Consider the following 21378-nt stretch of genomic DNA (forward strand, 5'->3'; position numbering starts at 1 on the left):
GCAGGGGCCGCGCGAGGCAGGCTAGCGTCCTCTAAGGGTTAGGCCACGTAGTAGCCGGGGTAGAGTCCCTTTATACTAAGAGTCAAGACAATGTGAATCCATTTCTGATTGGTCCCCGTATTTTAGGCCTTCACAGTGTCACAAACGGGAATGAAGATTACATTTTCGCCGATTGCAAAGATTATAATCTGGAATGGACCAGGGAATTATGGGTTCGGCAAGGAACAAACGGAATGAAAGGAGGAACGGAGAAAGGAATTTGAGAATGGGCTGATCAAAGATTACGAAAAACGATCAATTTCTGTGATCTTTATTCCCGTTTGTGACTCCATGAGGGGGTGTTGTCTTGACTCTCAGTATAAAGGGATTCTAGCCGGCGGTAGAGTACCTGTATAGGGAGAGTATGGACAGATCGGTTCATGGAGGGTTTAGGGCCAAAAAGTGCAGCCACCCTTCTAAGCAACTTCTAACATACAAAATCTCACTGCCAGCCTACAGATTTCAATTCTAACCCAGATGGCTAAGAATGTACATAAATGAGCGTTCTTTTGCCAAAATAAGTAAATTTATGCAAAAAGTAAGCCAAATACATGCTTTCTAAACGACGGCTCGTAACAATTGTATTTGCAAATCGCTCTGGACATTCGAAATTCATAGGTTGGCTGCCCTTTTGGGCCCTAACTCTATTCGCGGAGGCATCGGTGAAGGCCTGATGGACTTTCGGAGTTTCAGATCTGTCCATACTCTCCCTATACAGGTACTCTAGCCGGGGGTTGCTACCCCAAGTTTTATTTTTCACTTTTACACGTAAACGACTTTTCTCAGTGACAGACATGCATCCTGATCCGACGCTATGCGCCCGCGAAACAGTGCTTTCGAAAGTGGTGGGCGGGTTCCTGCCGATCTCCGGAGATTTCTTGCGTGTGGAAAACTCATCTCTGAGAGTGCTTTTGAGGGTCGGACTGTTGGTGCACTACACGATAGTGGCCTCCGTGGTGGTGACCAGTTTCTGCTGCCCGCTCCCGGGCTTCCGGTTCACCCAGGTCGTCGAGGGGACCCACAGCGTGCTTACGCTTGCCGTCCAGTTGTGGCATTTTAACTGGATGCGGAATCGTGTGCTTCTGCGTCAGCTCACAGAGGAGGTCACCGTGCTTGTGGTCGATCCTCTGCAGGTAAACTTAAGCACCTAAATTGACGCGGTATAGAGTCGCCCTTTATACCCATTACATCTTAATTCTGGTCGGGCTTGGTTGGGCTCAGAGACAATTGCACGGAAAACAAATTGCTGATTCAACGATTCAATTGCTAAAAACAGTGAGTGCAATGTTTCAACTCAGATTTTACAACAAAAAAATGCTACTTTAACCACATTGTAAACTAATTTAACCACGAGGGTGGTTAAAGTAGCATTTTTTTGTTGTAAAATCTGCGTTGAAACTCTGCACTCACTGTTTTTAGCAATTGAATTGTTGAATCAGCAATTTTTTTCCGTGTGAGTAAATAAGTGGCCTAAAAAGAAACCAATTCTGATTGGTTCTTTCTCACGGAGTCACAAAAGAGTGCACCAAGATGGCGGTGGCTCGAATTTTGTCTCTGCTCGAACGTAGCCCAACGTGTTAACTCTGGCTTAAGGACGTATCTCGGTTCCCGCTTGAGCCCCAAAAAGCATGTATTCATACGTAAAACAGGGCTCACGCGGACATTGAGGTACGTGCGTAGGTCAGAGGGGGGGACGAATTGCCAACATGAAGATAATTTCAAAGATTAAATAATGAGGAAGTCTTCACCTTACACCAAGAGGCTCGTGGAAGGTCCCTTTCCGTCTCTGGAACTGCTATTTTTTCCGACTTTTGTCTCATTTTAATCCCTAGAGAGTATCAAAAAATCCTCCTTCATCAACCGCGAGCAGGGGCGTAGCTAGGAAAATTTTCTGGGGGGGGGGGGGGGGGGGCATGGTACCACCTCTCGTGGTGAAGAGAGCGGGGGTGGGTGAGGAATGGAGGATCCCGTTTTTCTGGGGGGGGGGGGGCAGGCCCCCACCCAGGACCCCCCCAGCTACGCCTATGACCGCGAGTCGAGACCGTATTGATTGTGAGCATTATCCTCATTAGAGTACCTACCTGTATACGGGAGAGGATTGCCATCTCTGTGCCGCTCTCTGAATCGTTTATCAGTTTTAGGTCATCGTGGAGCTCCAAAGTTGGCCCAATGAAACAAACCCGACCCAAAGGGATACGTATTATTGGCTGAAAAATGAATGCAAATCACACTCAAAGGTTAATTTTCGGCAAAAATACCCGTTAACCCTAAGTCTGCCTGAGCCTCTGAACCAATGAGAAAGCCTGAGCGGGATCAATTTGACCCCAGCTGAAAATCAATTAGTTAGCTATGTTTTTTTCATGTTTTTAGTTAATATCAGTGCACTAACCTTATAGGCCTTAACCATAAAGCATATCTAAGTTTTAAAAAACACGGCGGAGGGTATGCAACCATTTTATCATACACATGTTGCCATGTTATTCTCAGCATGAGAAAAAAAATCATAGGGCTACTAAATACTGAAAACGAAAAAAATCTGAAAAATTTTGCTTGTTTTATAAGTTTCTGAAAAAAATTAAAAAGAGAAAAATGAATACACCTTCAAAGTAAGCTTTTGTGATGCTGAATGGAAAAATATATGTTATAAGGATATCTGACCCCGCTCAGGCTTTCTAGGAGTACTCGTGAATTTTTTGATCTCTCATGCACATTTTTTTATTTTTTTTTCCCTTCAAAATCGTGTTCCTAGATGTTTTTGTAGAGCTATTTGTGAAGGACAAAAAATTTCGTGCATGTTACGAGAAATGGCAAAGAGTTGAAACTCCCGTGGGGTCAATCTGACCCCACTCAGGCAGACTAGGGTTAAAGGTCGGTCCGAACTCAATTCAGAAGTTTGACCATAAAAAAATGTCTATCACATCCAAAATCACCTCTATAGAACTTTGTAGAACTTTTCCGCCATCTTGTTTGTTTACATCGGGCGAAACTAGGAGCGGCCAACTTTGGGGCTTCATGATAGCCGACCTATCAGAGAGCGGCACACTTTTCCTGTGGTAAAAGTATTGAGATGGCAATACTCTCCAGTATACAGGTACTCTAATCCTCACCCAAAGGTTCCGTTAGAGCCGGTGGTAACGGCTCATGTCATCGCCGCGATGGAGGCACGTCACAGCTTCATCCGATGGGGCTATCTCGTCACGGAGGCGGCCACGGGTGTCACGTACGTTGCGGGCCCGCTCGTCACGTACCTCTTGAGCGACGATCCGAAGAAGCGCCTGAGAACACCCACTGGACTGCGGGACCCCTTCCCGGATGCGAGCGCCTTCAGCCGCGCCCTCTGCTACCCGCTGTACAGCCTCTCCGCCCTGTTCAACGTCTTTTTCGTGCTCCACAGTGGGCTTATTGTCGTTCTGCTCTTTGACTCGGCCAGGACGCTCTTTCAGCTGAGCGCTCTGTCCTTCCGACGAGTGGATTCCTGATGTACGGAGGAGCTACGGGCCTGTGTCCGCTTCCACCAACGGATCATAAGGTACACACTCAGAAATACTGTCGTGCCAGGGAAAAACGCCGTACGAACATTCTGACGTTGCCAAATTTTCTTTGATAAAATACGAATTTCCTGGTAAACTTATGAATGTTTTCCTCCCAATTTTTCACATAATTTTGTTCGCAATTCCTCCCAAAGTACTTGAAAATTTTTAAGAAAATATTCATACACTGAAAAAATAAATCTGAGTGTATTTACTAATAAAATGGTAAAATTACCAAGAATTCAGGGTTCTATTTGATCCCAGTTTTTTCTTGGTAAAATTACCATTTATAGAATTGGTAATTTTACCGAGAAATCTCGGTAAAATTATTGACTTTCTCAGTAATTTTACTGGACCCCGGTAAAAACGCCAATATTTTTTATCGACTGTGGTAGAATTACCGAGATAAAATGCAAAGTTACCGGGAATTGATTACCAATAAAAGTGGTATTCTTACCTAAAAAAAACCAGCAAAAATACCGGTTTTTAGGTAAGCTTACCGGTCTGTCTTGGTAAAATTACCAATAATTGGTAAAAAAAGTGAGATGGTAAAGGTACCAACGGACCTTGGTAAAAACGCCGAGAGTATTTTTTCAGTGTAACTTTCTTCAAAAACAAACATTTAATTGAAAGAAATTTGGTAACTCTCGAATGTTCATACGACGTTTTTCCTTAGCACGGCAGCATTGCCTGGTTCATTTTATTAGAGAACTAAATCTATTTTCATTCTCCATTTTCTAATTTTCATCTATTCCAATAGTGACAATATGTAAAAACGATTAGGCCTAAATGTAACACTGGAGAAAAAGTCGCTTGGATCTAAAGTCCGGACTCTTAAAAACATTGACAAGGAAAAAAATTCTTGACTCAAGCGGACTTTTTGCTTGAATCAAAAAGAAATCCGCCTAAATCAAGAGGTTCGGCTCTGCAATTCAAGGAACAATCGGATTGAATCAAGAGTAGTTTTTCTTGTCAATGTTATTAAGAGTCTTTACTCTAGTTCCAAGCTACTTTTTTCCAATGAAGGGATATTATTTTGTCACGTGAAAACAATAAAATAATGCGTTGACATAGATACAATCGATGCGCTTTCCGGCTGAACATCATCTTCAGAATGTAAGTACAGGCTTTTAACAAATGATACAAGACAATAAAATAACTGTAATAGAAAAGAAACAGCGAAAAAACACATGACAAAAGGAGCGGAGTTGGTACGAGGCGTGAACTTTCAATGTTCTGCTCTATGTAATTGCCAATGAGGTGTCGCTCAGCTCAGATTCGGGAGAGAAGTTTAAACAAGCAGGAAGCTCCAACGCATTCGCGTCGGAAAGCGGCTCTGGCGACGGTAGGTAGTTGATACGCGTTTACGGTTTCCTTGGTAACCTTTGTTTGCTATCAGCTGATGTCGAGTAGTATGACTAGGAAGCTCCAACCACGGCATTCTTCAACTAGAATGGCCGCGAGATAGCAAACCTGCGTAACGCGCAAGGGCCGGTTTTTGAAGGCAGGAGGGGGGTGGGAGCCCAAGTATAGCTAACCTCAATCTCCATTTCTGCTGCGTCTTGCCCATAAGGATTACATGTGAAAATTTCAACCTATGTAAACTTTCATTTTTTTTGAGGTTTGCTTTCAAAGTTCCTATTTTTTGAGTTAAGAAAACCTTTGGAGATGCGATTATTATGCAATCTTTTCATTGCTATCACTTTATTCAACAATATTCGGCAAAATGTGGGCAGCGTCTGACATGGGTTTAGATGGCAGCCTGCTGTGTGAGCCCAAGTAATCCTAACCTATATCAACTTCAAAACGTTCCGGGTCTCTAACACTGGTCGGCCATTCTAGAGGTGTAGTTCGTCGGCATTCTTCGAAAAAAGCGCGAAAACTTATAGATTTGAATTTTCAAATTTTAAACGTAAAGTACATTTTTTCCAGTGCGAGATTAAAGCACAGACCCGTTTTGAATTATTGACAGTATCACCATGATTCCAAAAATACACTACACAACATAGCATTCGCTCACAGGAAAAAGATATCATGCAATTAAAATAAAATCAGTCCCCCCTAAACAGCAGAAAATGGCGCCGATTCCCATCAACCAACACGCGGTCTCTCCAATGTAACATGGTCCGTTGATACTCCCCAGCTGGGACCGTCCGGAATAGCAGCACTAGAGCCGCTAAAACGAAGCCCGATTACGTCTTTCCTATCTTCGGCCGTGTTGCTCACGTATAGCCTTTGAAGCCCAACCACAAATAAGACAAACGGAACAACATGAAAATACAACAATACAAGTACAACAATACAAGTACAACAATACAAGTACAACAATATGAAACTAGAGCAAAAGAAGACGCGCGTAGATGACGGCGCGGAGATACAACTGTTCGTGTTTGATGGATGTCCGTGTTGCATATACAAAATTGAAGGCGCAACGGTGCGAGGCGTTAACTCGCAATGTTCCACTCTATGCTGTCGAGGAGGTTTCACTCAAATTCGGAGGAAAAATTAAAAAACTAGTCCCGATTACGTTTCTCCTATCCTCGGCTGTAGTGTGTAGTGACACTTGAGTTATTCTTTTTTTTTTTCAATTTGATATCTGATTCACTTATTAGGATGTACTTGTAGACCTTCATAAAAAGCTCGTATGTACCGGCCCCAACGCCCCAGGAGATAGTTGAGTAGATTTTACCTTGTTCGGGATTTTTAGGGGTAGCGGCAGCTGTCAAAGAAAATTCTTTAACACTCGATTTTGTCCCTTTTTTTCCATTTGATGTATAATTCTTTTTTACGATGCATTGTATACCTTTACTAAAGCTCTACGTACTGGCCCCACACAACCCGTGGGGCACGTCTTTTTAAGAGAGCCTCAGGTTAATTTGACTGGACTTGGGCAGCTAAGGGTTAAACAGTTCATTTCATTAGGGAGGTTAACATTGCCATTAAAATTATGTTTAAGAAAGCCGTTGATATATCACTAGGGAGTTTTTTTTAGCTAATGTTCATGAATATCGAATAAAATGCAACGGTGTAACTTTTGGGGATATACCTTTGTAAGAAATTGCAATGATTTTCCACTCATAGGCCTAGCTAGAAGGAGGGCCCAGGGAGGACCTGGCCTCTACTGGAATTGAAAATAGTCCAATTTTGTCCCCCCAGATATTCTGTCTGATGGAAAAAATCTTCGTTACCGTTTGCCCTCTTTTGCAGTGAATTTCATATATTGCATGTAATAATTCAAAAGAATTTTCAGCTTAAAATGGTTAGAACAACGTACTTTATGTGCAGAAATTAATTCAAAATTTGCGCCATATAGGCCTCAAAATGCGTCCAAATCGAATCCAAATTTTAAAAATTTTCTCCTAAAAATATTTTTCGAATTGAAATTCTGTCAACCATTTCCGATGAATACATCTCGCCTTTACAAGGGAATGTATTTTTTTTTTTTTTTGGGGGGGGGGGATTAAGCTTTGTACATTTTAAACAATAGAAAACAATAAGAAAAACACCTACAATCAACCACAAACATGCGATTGCCCGCTCAATCGCTCAACGAAGCGACGCGCCATCATCCAAGGCGCTGCATACAACTATTCGTACTCGATGGATGTGCGTATTGCAGGAGCATCTAATTGAAGGCGTTTTAACTTTCCTCGCGCTCACAAGCATCGACCGCGAGACGCGTAACAACTAACGACCGTATTTTCTGCGTCCATGGTGTGCAATCGCACGTCGATAACCAAAGTGCGAAACCACGTATCTACGGCAATGTAGACTTCTTGTCATTCTTTATATATTTATTTATTTCTTTATCTATTTATCCATTTATTTATCTATTTATTTATCTATTCATTTATTTATTTATTTTATGTATGCTCCTTTGCTACATACTATCCAAAAGCGACGAAGTTTGAAATAAAATTCGATTTTTTCATTTGATTTTTATTGGTCCAATCGCCCTCGGGCATAGTAAAATTGCACAAATGAGAAGCGGGTATGAAAATCTTTTCACTTTTTTTAGTCGTTCTTTAGTCGACGCGGGCCTAAGAGAGCGCGAAGCGTTCTCTGGAAGTTGGGCCGCGTAGCAGCCAGGGGGCATAACCCCCTAGTATAACTTACTTGCTAACGCTCTCTATACATATTTTCAGACTTGCTTCAAGGCTCCAGGCTCTCGTTGCGCCAGTTGTAACTTTTGCTGTTTTTGGATCTACAATATACAGCGGAATTTTTGGAGGGTTAGCTGTTTCTCAGGTAATAATAAGAGGAGGCATGAGTCATTTTTGATCAAAAGAAATTGTTCCTATTTTTTATCTGATTGAGCTCTACATATCCTCAACTGAAATTCAAGACTATGGTTCTTTTTTAAAATACGATAATTATTTCATCAGTTATGTCACGTCTTATGACACATCAAGAAATACAAATCGGTACCCTGATAACGCCTATCCCATGCGTATCCAAGACTTAAAACTGGTTTTTCTCACAACAACGTTTTTTGACCTCAAGGTATTACACTTTTTTTAGGATGTACTAAAACTTTGTATCGTTGTATTTTTCTGATCCTTTTGCTCTAACTACAGAAGAGAGTGTTTTCTCTAACCACACCCCAAGAAGAACAATCAATCTGGAGGGCCTCTTCAATATAATTTTTTTAGAAAAAACTCATAAAAATTTCGGTTTTTTTTTCAATTTTCACAAATTTTTTCGTTTTAAGCAGAAAGAAAATCTAAGAAATAAAACAGAAAACAGTTTTTAAAAATCCAAGGCACTGTAAAATGTCACATCATAATCGAAATGCATACCTAAATAATGCATCTCAATATTCGTTTAAAATTGTTAAAAAAAAGCACGTGGAGGTATTGGAACTTCGATGAGTCATACAAAATCACACACGATTGTGTGATCTAGTATGAGATTCTCCCTCCCTTTTCTTCACACGCCTTCCTCCATTGTCTGTTGTCACGCAGGAGGAAGAAGTACTAGCAGGGTTATCATTTCATTATTAACTTTAAAAAAAAATCGAAATTTCCGTCGGACTTCTATTTTTTCTATTCTTAAAAAAGCACAAGTGCGCTTACAGCTGATGCCTCATTATTTTTTATGTTACAGCCATTCTCCGTTGAAATGTTTAAGTATGTGGTTGCAATTATCGCGCCACAGCTTCTATTTTTTCTTCTGTTCAGGTATCCTGCGCTGACATCACAAACGGTAAAATGTTTTTTTGAATTCATAGTCCAGTCAATTTAGCTCTAAATAAGGGTCATCTGGGAAAATCCATATATAGAAGGTTTTTTTGCGGAAACATGTTGCATTAGGCTACCAGAACAACATATCAAAAGTTTACCAAAATCGGCCGTCCGCTAAGGCCGCCATCTTGAAAAAAAGGGGGGGGGGGGGGGGCCAAAATACGCCGCCGGCGACCGGTTTTTAGCTTATATCTTGAAAAATATCGATCCTACGGAAAAATGTCACTGATCCTTTTAAAAAGATCATAAAATTTCCTATTAGAAACACTATACATTTATCAAGTTGCGACTTCTGGTTCGTGAGATATGGCGGTAGTTTCCTGCGGCTAGGAAAGTCAAATCTTGCGAGAAATCACGTTTTTTCAACAAAATCTGTAATTATCTCAAAAACGGCGAGTCTGAGGCAAAAAAGTGTTCTGACAGGAATGAAAGAGCATGAAATTTCCATGCTAAAAATGCTTATGAATTCACTAGGGGGTCCGCCCCCGGAGCGCTAGGGGTCCGCCCCCGGAGCGCTATGCGGTCCGAACCAACGGCGGCTACTACGCGGTGAGGCTCGGCTTGGCCGCGCCATGAATTGTTGCGGTCCAAGATGAAACGGCTTCACTTTTTTGGTAGATTTGCCGCGAGGGTAAGTCATATTATCCAATTAAATATGTGCTAATTTCCTTTCATCATGAACCCCCCCCCCCCCTCCCTCCCCCATTAGGTCATGCATGTTGTATAGTTAATAAATGTCAACGGTCGCGCTTGAAGATAATGTTATTATTTTATGCTTTCTTATTCAAATTAAATTTGTCAAACAACAAATCTTTTTTTTCAAAGTAACTAAAAGGAAATGAATTAATACAAAATATAGAAATAGGAATAAGACAAGCATTTCTTCGTTTATTATCTTAAGCGGTGGAATCGTTTATTAATACCTATATGTTGAAAAGCATGATGGTCTTGAAGGTTCAATTGTTTTTGATGGATACGAACAAGAAGCGCAACAGATTCTACAAGAAGCGTAGAAAGGTGACGACGTTATAGCTTTAAGAAATGTCCTGCCTTAATTTTTTTTGAGGACATTCCTCTATCCGTGGCCCAGGACTTGCTTCTATCTATAATGAAAAGAATGAGGCGCGTTTGATTTGCTTGCTATCGAAAAATTTTACTACAGGGAGTCAAGTTAAAGTATCTCAAGCAGTGGACGATGCGGATACTCTCATCGTAAATGAAGCTATCAGTCTGCCGAGAGGAACGAAGAAACAAGTTGTTATCGTTGGTAGAGTACCTATATTGAGAGAGTATGGCCACTGGGCCCCATGAAGAGACTTTTAGGACCCAAAAATGGCGGTGCTTTGTTTTGGTTTTTGTGGATAGGAGGGGGCCATTGCCAACTTTTGACGATTTTCACCAACCGCACTTGCCGCCAACCTTACTACATCTAAGATAATTTTTCTCAAAAATTGCACACGATTAGCCTTAAAAATATGTAAAGAATCGCAATAGTGCATTTGGGTAAATTTCTCGTTATGATAAGCAAAGAAAACTACAATTTGAGTCATTTTGCATCACATTAATTTATGGCGTCCGCCATTTTTGGGTCCTAAGGGCTCCATTCAGCCTAAGATGGCTGAGCCAATCAGAGGTGGTAACACCGGTGGCCATACTCTCTCAATATAGGTACTCTAATCGTTGGTGAAGACATTGACCTCCTTGTTCTAATGATAGCTTTGACGCCTGCATCAAGCGACGTCCTATTACTCAAACCAGGTAAGGGCAAATATGTAGCCCAAATTTTTATCTCAAATCAATTGCGAACATCGAATGTAAATTTAAAGAAGAGCATTCTGTTTATCCATGTAGTCAGTGGATGTGATACTACTTCAGCATTTCGTGGCAAGGGCAAAGGCAAATTTATTAAACTGTTAAAAAATGTGGCGAAGTCTCTTGTATTGCTGAGAAATTTGATGAAACCGACTGCACTCAAGATGAGCTTTGTCAAGCGGGTGAGCAACTCGTCCTTTTGCTGTATGGTGCTGAAAAATCAGTTTTTGCTTTGAACAAATGCAAATTTCAATGTTTTAATCGTGCTTTGGCAAGGCAAAAACTGAGGTGAAACTGCAAACGTTGCCTCCAACTTCAGATGCGTGCAAACAACACTTCTTACTTGTATATTATCAAGTTCAACTCTGGAGAGGAAGAAAACGGAATCCCAAGGAATGGGGGTGGAAATCTTCGAAACTCAGGCTTCTCCTTGTGCCTATGCTCAACCCGCCTGACCCCCCCCCCCCCCCAGAACTTTTTACAAATCATCTCATGTACATGTTCGAAAGGCTGTAGTAACCGCTGCTCTTGTAAGAGAGCTGGTCTACCATGCAGTGGCATTTGTCTACATTGTTCCGGCTTGGGATGCAGCAATCAAGCAGAAACACTGATCGAAGAGGAAGCAGAGGATGAATTTAAACTCCCTACTTCTATATTTTGTATTAATTCATTTCCTTTTAGTTACTTTGAAAAAAAAGATTTGTTGTTTGACAAATTTAATTTGAATAAGAAAGCATAAAATAATAACATTATCTTCAAGCGCGACCGTTGACATTTATTAACTATACAACATGCATGACCTAATGGGGGAGGGAGGGGGGGGGGGTTCATGATGAAAGGAAATTAGCACATATTTAATTGGATAATATGACTTACCCTCGCGGCAAATCTACCAAAAAAGTGAAGCCGTTTCATCTTGGACCGCAACAATTCATGGCGCGGCCAAGCCGAGCCTCACCGCGTAGTAGCCGCCGTTGGTTCGGACCGCATAGCGCTCCGGGGGCGGACCCCCTAGCGCTCCGGGGGCGGACCCCCTAGTGAATTCATAAGCATTTTTAGCATGGAAATTTCATGCTCTTTCATTCCTGTGGGAACACTTTTTTGCCTCAGACTCGCCGTTTTTGAGATAATTACAGATTTTGTTGAAAAAACGTGATTTCTCGCAAGATTTGACTTTCCTAGCCGCAGGAAACTACCGCCATATCTCACGAACCAGAAGTCGCAACTTGATAAATGTAAGTGTTTCTAATAGGAAATTTTATGATCTTTTTAAAAGGATCAGTGACATTTTTCCGTAGGATCGATATTTTTCAAGATATAAGCTAAAAACCGGTCGCCGGCGGCGTATTTTGGCCCCCCGCTCCCCCCCTTTTTTCAAGATGGCGGCCTTAGCGGACGGCCGATTTTGGTAAACTTTTGATATGTTGTTCTGGTAGCCTAATGCAACATGTTTCCGCAAAAAAACCTTCTATATATAGATTTTCCCAGAAAAATGCTAGATTGACTGGACTATCAGTTCTTTCATGTAATGACTTTTTTAAAATGAATTCCTTGCAAGGGTGGGGAAGAGGCATAAATTCGGTCATGAATCGTATGACATTCAAAACAGACTTAATAGACAAAAATCCCTAGAAATAAAGAACCCCAGAGAAAAAAAGACCTAAATTCCTCCTCCCCCACTAATAACTGTTATCCAGTGTTCGAAACTCACAAGTGCCATCGCGCCAAATGCGCCTCAGAAATCGGTCATGGTTCCTAAAAAATGAAGGCTCTGCGCCTACGTGGTCCCTAAAAATTGCCCCCTCCCCCCCTCTCAAAAAAAATCTATAATTTTTCTGTTTGGTGAGTTTTTGAAATATCGACGCATCTCGTCACCGGACTCTAACTTTTCACTAAATGCACCGTGATAAATAGGCAAAAAGTCAATTCGGCATCTTAAATATCTTCAATGGCCCCTAAAAATCGAGTTCGATGGGCCACATGGCCCCTGAAACTTATAAGTGAGTTTCGAACACTACCGGTAACTATCCCCAATGGTGATTCTGGTGGTACGTATGAAAATGTTAACGGCAATATTTGTGAATAATTTGAGCACGTTCAATCTTTTTGCGACAGGCGACAAACATTGGCACTCAACTTTACTACAATGAATCCTGGTTACTATTGCGAGGCAAATCCGTTCCCATCCTAGAATTGATTATGATGAGAACCAACAAAAGAATCAAATTCCGAATCCTTAAGTTTTGGGTTCTTTCACATGAAAGTTTTTTAAAGGTGAGTGGTTTTCTTAAAGCTTTTGTGGTTGTGTGAGTTTAGGAAAATGACTAAATCATCATGAGAAATGTAGTGGGACCTTTTGATGAAATAATTATTTCTGTATACTGTAATTAATGACTCTCTTTAAAGAGAGTCATTAATTACAGTCTGTTGGTGAGTTTGATATATTATTCACACCCAACGTGAATGAAAAGTCGATGTTAAATATACAAATGAAATGACTGCGGTTGTTGACAACCGCAACGGTTAAAAACAACGTATGTGCCATTAGTTTCCCTGTGCACATAAGTGTTTTTCCAGAGGAGCCAGAATTTATAGTTCCAAATTGCAAAATGCAGTCCAAATTATGTTCCGTTTCTCGATTCCCGTAAACTGTGTCAAGTGGTAAAAGTGAGAAATAGTTCTTTCTTAAATTTATTTTTTCATTTGTTATCACTGTTACAGTATCTAGAAAACCTTTATGCGATTGTCGTCATCATTCGATCCGTAACCAGGTCTCACAAAGCGATAGCAATGTCAAGCTAGACACAGACTCGATGCCTCACCGACACCGATGACGCCATCAACAACATTACCGTTGAACCGGCAGGTTTGACCTAACCCGAGCTCGGCAGGAGTGCAAAAGTTCGTTTTTGAGCTCCAGAAACTTTAGATAGAAAATTCCTGGATGAATCAATGCCGTCGAACAATTCGCAAGAGCATTGACATAATATTTGCTCTGACATGATTACTCTTCTTCAATACAAATAATCTTCCCTGACAATAAAAAATTAATTTAGTCATTATCAATAATAAGTTTAATTTTTAATTAATCTTTATTAATTTTTTGAAAGTACACATAGTGATGCCACTGATTTTGTCTCAAATCAATTCTCAAGCTCGAAAAAAAGCACACAAAGGTAAGTCCATAATGGCGATAAAGATATTGTGTTAGTATAAAAGAGTCCACCTGTATATAGAGTCTAATTCTTTCGTGCAAGGATCGAAATCATTCTCATTAGCAGAGTCAACATAATCCTGGCCTAAAAAAAACTACTTGATATGTCCCCATCTTCACGTAAGTTGGCAAGCTTGGCAAAAACATAATCTGGTGCAGGGCCGGATTTACCTACTTGCCGCCCATGGGCCGCTTGTATGTTTCCGCCCCCTTCTCATTCGTTTTGAAACATAAAAAAAAAAAACATCAAGTGAACGTGCCGGTGGGGAGGGGTGCATAAGACACGTTTACCGGAAGCCCTGTCAACACTACTAGCAAAATTTCACAGAACTTTGCGCGAAAGTTAAGTTCCGTGAACCTATCTCTATGTGGACAAGGTCCTCCATTTATAAGAAATGAACCAAAAAATTATGAAAGAACAAACATAAATGTGGTTTAATAATTTTAACGTCCGCCGCTGCGCCGCGCTAATCGCATTGTGATTGGCGCAATGCGTGAAGTATTCTTACAGTCTTGTAGGCGCTATACGTTTCACGCCAACCGCTCCTGACCGAACTGTGTTTGGCGCAATGCGTAAAGTATTCATGCAGTCTTGTAGGCGCTAAACGTGTTACATGCCGATCGCCGCGCCAAGGGCTTGTTTTTTTCATCTCAAGTCCTCGTCATCATTCCTCTCTGCGTTGAGCTCCAGGCCAAATTGCGTGTTTAGTTCCTCTCTTCATTCTACTAATTAAAGATGTTATTTCTTGTATCACCGAAAAACGACAAAATTAGAAATTACTATACTCTCAGAAAAGAGAGATTTCGTCCCCTTTTCTCATGGATAATTTTTTTTCTGAATCTGATTTCTTTATACCTACATTTAAAAAAATTGCAAAATTTGCCGCTCCCTAAATTTGCCGCCAAGGGACGCGGCCAATGTGGCCACCCCCTTAATCCGGCCCTGATCTGGTGGTCATAGAATTGTCCCCTAGCCGTTCTATTCTGCATGGAGATAGAATGAAAAGTAATTTCCACCCCAATTTCAATGCAAAATAACTCAGTTATTTAAAATGCAATATCTGGAAAATCATGAAACCATGCATAATAATTAAAGAGGAATCATTCTGTGAGCATTTTTTCACTCCAAGAACGCAGCAGTTTTCTCAAAATATTTCTAGTTCTTAAATATATCCGATAAAAAGTACCTCAAGCTCTATTGAGTTCTTTATCACGGCGAGAACTAGCTAGATTTGCCTTTGCGTTTGTCGCTCGATGTTGGACTTGCCCGTCAATTTGAATTTACCGCCAAAAAATGTAAACCGGGCACGAACCAATAACATCAACTCTATCATGAGATCGTATTCTATTGGTCCATGACTGAATGACGTAATATTCTAGTTATCCTTTCATCTCTCCCAAGTAATTTCTTATCGTCAACAAAGTGCGGTGTGCTCCAACAGTACATGTGGATAACAATTTTCCAGTTTTTCTAATTTTCTGTCAATATATGTATTTTCTCCATCAGCTACAATAGTTCCTTACACACTGCTGACATGGTAAGTTTCCATTTACTTGCTTTTAGGCAAAATTTCACACATTATCAGTCAGGCTAGCTCCCTGTTTTGGCGATTACTTCAACCCGAGGAGCCATCACAGATGGTTTGTGTCATTCAGAATTCCATCTAACGTGAGATTACTCACTCTACAGCGCAATCATGATGCCCACTAGTCTGTTGAAGAAGGATTAGGTACCTAGTCTTTCAATTTAAGTGACAGGATGAATGAGGAGTCTGCAATGCATGAGCTGTGGCACTCTTACAGGCACTCCTCTAGATCCGTGACTGCAGTCATGGGCTTTTCGCTAATTGATCAATTAGGACCTATGCATCATAACTGAAACTGCACATCAAAACATGTGCACAGCGGTAATTTTTGTTCTGTCACGACTGAATCAAGTCTTCTGGCGTTAGAAATTTCTAAAGTCGATGTGTCATCAATTTGGTTGCGCAGCACCCTTTGACTGACATAACCATTTAGAACCCTCTCAGGTTAGGAGGGATGGTCGTGTTCAAAATCTTGGTTTGTCTTTGGTATAATATTTGTTTGTCAGAATATGTTGCGTTAGTTCAATATGATCAAAGCTCGCGCATCGTATGTTGAGATTAACGTCAAAGTATAGAGCTAGCAAGAGATTGACGTTTCTTGCAGCATACGATGCACAAGCTCTAGCTGATCCTCAAATCGGCGTTGGTGAGTGAAATGAATGCAAGAAGCTACTCTTTTATTGCTCTCCATTTCAATCGTGTCTTCAAAGGCTGGTGATACGATGGACAAGTGAGGATGAGGATTTGAGGGCATACCAGTGGCGTGGCGTGAATTACGATATATCGAATGTTATGCCATTTAGACCTATGGTAAAGAATCGATTGTTAAGGTGTTCGCTGCGAACACCCTGTTTATCAATCCTTTTCCATAGGTTTAAATGACATATAACAATCGATATATCGCAAAGCATGCCACGCCACTGGGGTATACCTATACTTATTTTTATTGACCCTGTGTCTCTATACTTCTAATGAATATATTTTTGTATGAGAATCTTTGATTTCTGCTCCAAAAATGAAGAAGCATTATTTTTACCCCGGAGACTTGCATTTCCTCTGTTATAAATCTGAGGTATCCATTTTAGTTTTTTTTTTTTTTTTCGGAACGGTTTTAAGGCAATCTACCGACTGTGGTATTTAGCACTTTTCTTTAGGTTATCTGGTTCTTGACCTAAAATTTTCAATTCTGGAAGTGGTTTTTTTTATGTTGTTTCTCATTGTGCATAACTCAGCATAATTTGTCTCCATTTTCAGAAACCGATCATCCTGCAAGGACATGAACGTTCAATCACCAAAATTGTTTACAACAGAGAAGGCGACCTTCTCTTCTCATCTGCCAAGGATAAAACTATTAACGTATGGTTTTCATTGAATGGAGAAAGGCTCGGAACTTTTGATGGACACAATGGTGCTGTCTGGGGCATTGATGTGGATTGGCAGACGACAAAACTAGTTTCTGGCGGTGCTGATAACACCATCAGGCTGTGGGATTGTTTAACTGGTAAAAAACATTTCTTGTATATCTTTCCTCTTATGCATGAAGATAATACTCAAACGGATCAGTAAACAATTGCGACAGTTCGTCAAAAGGGACCCAAGTGGCAAAGAACTCGCACAAGAGCTGTCGGCAGCACTTTTGCTTTAAGAATCGTTTCATGAACATTTTGGCACGAAAAGAACCAAAACAGGTTAATTTGAACTGGAGTTATGATGGTCAAACTTTTGCATTGCGAAAACCATTGTTTCAAGAAAAGCTATTCAAACTTTCACCATCATTGTTCAAGCCTCATTAAATGCAACTTTACTTAATCTCTTGGCACCTAAAGGAAGTGAGGCTGCTTGCAACTTATTCCTCGGAAGGTGATTGCCGTGTTAAACCCAAGTTCTGTTTTTATTATCCAACTTAAAAAAATTTGCTCTCTTATTAAATTGGCCTCCATGGATTAATATTCCTGGAGTTCATAAAACCCGCAATTAATGTTGGAAAAATTAATACAATTCTATAATCTGTCCTATTTTCCCTCCAGGTGTTGAACTAGGATGTCTTAGCACACAATCAGCCGTCAGGACGAGCAAATTTAGTTACTCTGGTACATCAATTGCCTACTCAACAGACGCAGCACTGAAACAGAATTGTGAAATTTTCCTCGGTGATGTTCGTGGAGATAATCTGAGTATGTTTTCTTCCTCATTACTTTACCGTTATGTTCTATTCACGTTGTTGAATTTTTGCAACTTTATTCAAAATATTTGACATTTTGGTTAGTCTTATCGAGTAAATAAAAATGAAATTTAAAAAAAAGAGAAAATGTAGTTAATCAAAGTTTTAGCCGTAGAGGTAAAAATCTGAAAAATTCGTTCATTAAAATCTGCTTGAATTTTCCTGAAGGTTTTTAACTGTCATATCTGTAAGGCTTTGAAACTGTCTAGGTTTCTGGGCCATTCAAGAAAAGGTTGGGCACATAAAAGGCTAAGAGGCTCAGAGAGTATAGAAACCCCCATTTTTGAAATCTGGGTGTCTACTGAGGGTCATATTGAGCTTTTTAATGCTTGATTTTAGCCGCCTACAGTATTGAGCTTTCTGTGGTTCTGAGAATTTTCTTTAGAGAACCTTGTGCTTTATCAGGTCTCTGCAGGGTAATGATCTTTGCGTCCTAAGGTTTTTTCTTGAGTGATGTCTACAAGAGATATTTATCTTCAAAGAAAATTGTTTTCAGTGAACGGCTATTCCATGAGAAAAAGTATAAACGTGAACTCACATGTTGATTAAAAATTTCAGTGACCTGAAAGAATCAAAAACAACTGTGAATATAAACTGTTCTATAATCTCTCTGTAATAATGGCAACATTGTCATCAAACCATAATCAAGTTACTTGATACAAAAATATTTTCTGTTCATCTCCGTACTAGACTGAAAACAAGTCCTCTCAGTTTTCACATTCGTTCCAAGAGTTTTGATGAATACTCAATTGACTTCAAACATTTTCTGAACAATTATTGAAACTTACTAACTTCAAAAGTCTACTCAGCGGTTCCTCTCTGGCCTTTAATGCTCATTCTCAGTTGAGGAGCAAAAGGACACTCCATGCGTGGGACAAGATACTTTCCAGTGTTTACCCTCTCAAATAACCTTAACTGGAAGATAAATTTTAAGCAGAGGTGATAGAAGCAGTTCATAGCTGAATTATAGAACACTGAATCAAAACAAAGTTTGAACTGTAATCTATGTGTTCGTCACTCTTATTCTGTGTTTTCAGGAAACCCATACATGACTCTTCCAGTCCGAGACTCAAAAGTAACTGCATTGCTGTGGGGTGAGGTAGATGAACTTTTAATTGCTGGATTTGAAAATGGAGAAATCTCTCAATGGGATTTAAGAGTAAGTATATTTGTCCCCTTTTTTTATTTAGTTGTATCTTTTGCTGGCATTTTGAAGTTTGTAAAACTTGTAAAAATAAAGTCCTGGGTATCATAGAAAAATAAAGGAGAAAAGATGTCATAAGCAGTGTGTGTTAAAGCAGTTTTGTTAAAGAAAAAAAAGAGAAACAGCTCTTTCAAAACGATTTAAGTCATAAAAAAGAATTATTCAACAAAACATGCAATGCTTAACCGCCACCAACTGAGGATCAAACAATACTTAATTTCTCATTTCAATGCAATGAGTTTTTGTTATGATTTAAGATACAAGTTCAGGAAGACCTCGATTTATCGGATCGCGATTAAATGGAATCCAGGATTTAATGGATCGATCTCTTGTTGTCAAGGACTTCGAGCTCTTCAAATTAATGGTCTCCGTGATTTATCAGATCAATTTATCAGTCCTGTGAAATCAGTTTAATCAAAATCTTATTGTAAGTTTGACAGCGCAAGTATATTTGCTGTAAAAATAATTATAAAGTGAACCAAAATTAGGTGTGCTAAAGTATTAAAATATAAAAGAGACAAGAAGCTCTGCCTTAAAGTTTTCCGATTGTGTAAAAGTTGAAGCTGATTTCACTCATTGATAATGACAGGGTTGCCACAGTCGGGGAATACGGAAAAGTTAGGGAAAATGACAAAAGTATCAAACAAATAGTGTTAGGTCCTTTTATTAACTTTCTAGAATAGGTTTAACGTTTTGTACAACAGATTTTGCTTAAAAACTTTTTCAAATTATGTCTTTTCAACCATCTGACATACCTTCAATCATCAGGGAATTTTACTGAAATGAGTAGGGGAAATGTCAGAGAATTTCATTTTCTAAATTTTGTGGCAACCTTGCCATTAATGGCTGATGAGTGATATATTCAGCAACCTACTAAAATCTGATTCCTAACCCACCAAAATTGATTCTCTCTCTCCAGATGGCCAAAGAAGTTAACAACATCTGCGAACATAATAACTCAATCAATGACATGCAAACAAGCAAAGATGGAACACTTTTTGTCACTGCATCAAAGGATAACACGGCCAAATTATTCGATATCGATACTCTGGAATGTCTCAAGTGTTATAAAACGGAACGTCCTGTCAACAGTGCAGCTTTATCTCCAGTCTATGAGCACGTAAGTAATTTTAACAGAAATTTTACTCTTTGCAACAAATTCTTTTGGTTGAAATGAGATTAATTGGCATGTAGTGCATTGTAATTTTGGAGTGTCAAGTGTTCTCAGAGCTTAAGGTGTTAAACGTAAGTTAGCTGTTATTATTTGGAGTGTAATCCAAAGAGGTCGATCTCTTAAGGTCTTTAAAACAAATTCTCTCAACTGAAAAAATAAGTGGTCATCTGTAGGAAAAGGGACCACCTCTGTGGTAATTTTTCAAGAGATCGATTCTTGTCAGCTTGTTACCTGCGGCGAAAAATCAAAATTTTAGCGCTTGATAGAGACTCTTTGTATTCCAAGGATTAATAGTGAGCTGTTGTCAGCCTGAGAAACAATTTACCTCCAAAGCTTATAACTTTTTTTATAATGAATATTACAGCTTGAAATGTTGACCCAATTTTTTCCTAAGTATTAGGAAGCCTTCATCACTAAAAAGTAGAAATTGATGTTTGTTTTTCCAGATCGGTTTTTTTGCTGTACCCACTGAAAGGTTCCTTTTTTTAATCTCCACTGTAAGGCGTAGTTTGCCTAACTTAATCACACCTAATAACTGCTCTATTTAAAGTAAAGGAATAAATAAATAATTTTTTTTTCAGGTGGTGTTAGGAGGAGGTCAAGAAGCCAGGGATGTAACAACGACTTCAACCCGTGCTGGTAAATTCGATGCTCGGTTCTTCCATCTGATTTTCGAAGAGGAATTTGGTCGCGTCAAAGGTCATTTCGGTCCCATCAACTCTTTAGCATTCCATCCTGACGGCAAAAGTTTCAGCAGTGGAGGAGAAGACGGTTTTGTTCGTGTTCACACATTTGATCAATCCTATCTAGATTACCGTTTTGACGTTGGAAGTTAAGTTTGTTATCAATGCACAGATCATATTCTAAGAGAGAAAAAGTGTCATGATAATTATCACACATTTTTCTTTTTTATACAATTTACAGTTGTTTTGTACAAATTACAAGTTTGAATTTTTTGTAAAATTCATTCACTTGGTCCTATTTTTTACTCATATTAAAAAATTGGTCAAGACTCCAAAACTAAAATGTTCTCTTTATTCCAGAAGCAAATATCCAAAAACGAAACTACATATTTAATTTATCTGAAAGTCAAATTTTTTATCAAAATGTATGGAAACTCGTCTCTAAAATTCTTGAAACGGACGACGAGACATGGTACAAATTTAAGCATTCTAATAAATGCTTCCACCTCAAAATTTCATGTTGAATAGAATTGGAGCGCGTTGAGCAGAAAGGAACCAAGCCACATCAGCTACTGCCAAATTTAACTGGGTAATTTAATTTTTTACAAGAGAACATTTGTGCAGAATCCTTTTAAAATTTTAAGGACTTTGCTATGTACCAAGCAGAAAATT

General features: G+C 39.5%; 2 protein-coding genes across 2 annotated transcripts; both read left to right on the forward strand.

The window, feature by feature from the left end:
* The first annotated feature begins 7032 nt into the window (after window positions 1–7032).
* Window positions 7033–15134, forward strand: LOC109044444 (uncharacterized). The gene is made up of 4 exons (XM_072303162.1): window positions 7033–7817; window positions 8676–8774; window positions 12740–12898; window positions 13346–15134. The coding sequence occupies exons 2-4, from the start codon at window positions 8691–8693 to the stop codon at window positions 13424–13426; spliced, it is 324 nt and encodes a 107-aa protein (XP_072159263.1). The 5' UTR covers window positions 7033–7817; window positions 8676–8690; the 3' UTR covers window positions 13427–15134.
* Window positions 15135–15220: 86 nt separating this feature from the next.
* On the forward strand, window positions 15221–21049 carry eIF3i (eukaryotic translation initiation factor 3 subunit i). The gene is made up of 6 exons (XM_019062434.2): window positions 15221–15376; window positions 16679–16925; window positions 17452–17598; window positions 18683–18804; window positions 19769–19969; window positions 20605–21049. The coding sequence occupies exons 1-6, from the start codon at window positions 15374–15376 to the stop codon at window positions 20857–20859; spliced, it is 975 nt and encodes a 324-aa protein (XP_018917979.1). The 5' UTR covers window positions 15221–15373; the 3' UTR covers window positions 20860–21049.
* The last annotated feature ends 329 nt before the right edge of the window (window positions 21050–21378 follow it).

The sequence above is a fragment of the Bemisia tabaci genome, chromosome 8 (assembly GCF_918797505.1).
Source record: "Bemisia tabaci chromosome 8, PGI_BMITA_v3".
In the NCBI taxonomy this organism is placed as follows: Eukaryota; Metazoa; Arthropoda; class Insecta; order Hemiptera; family Aleyrodidae; genus Bemisia; species Bemisia tabaci.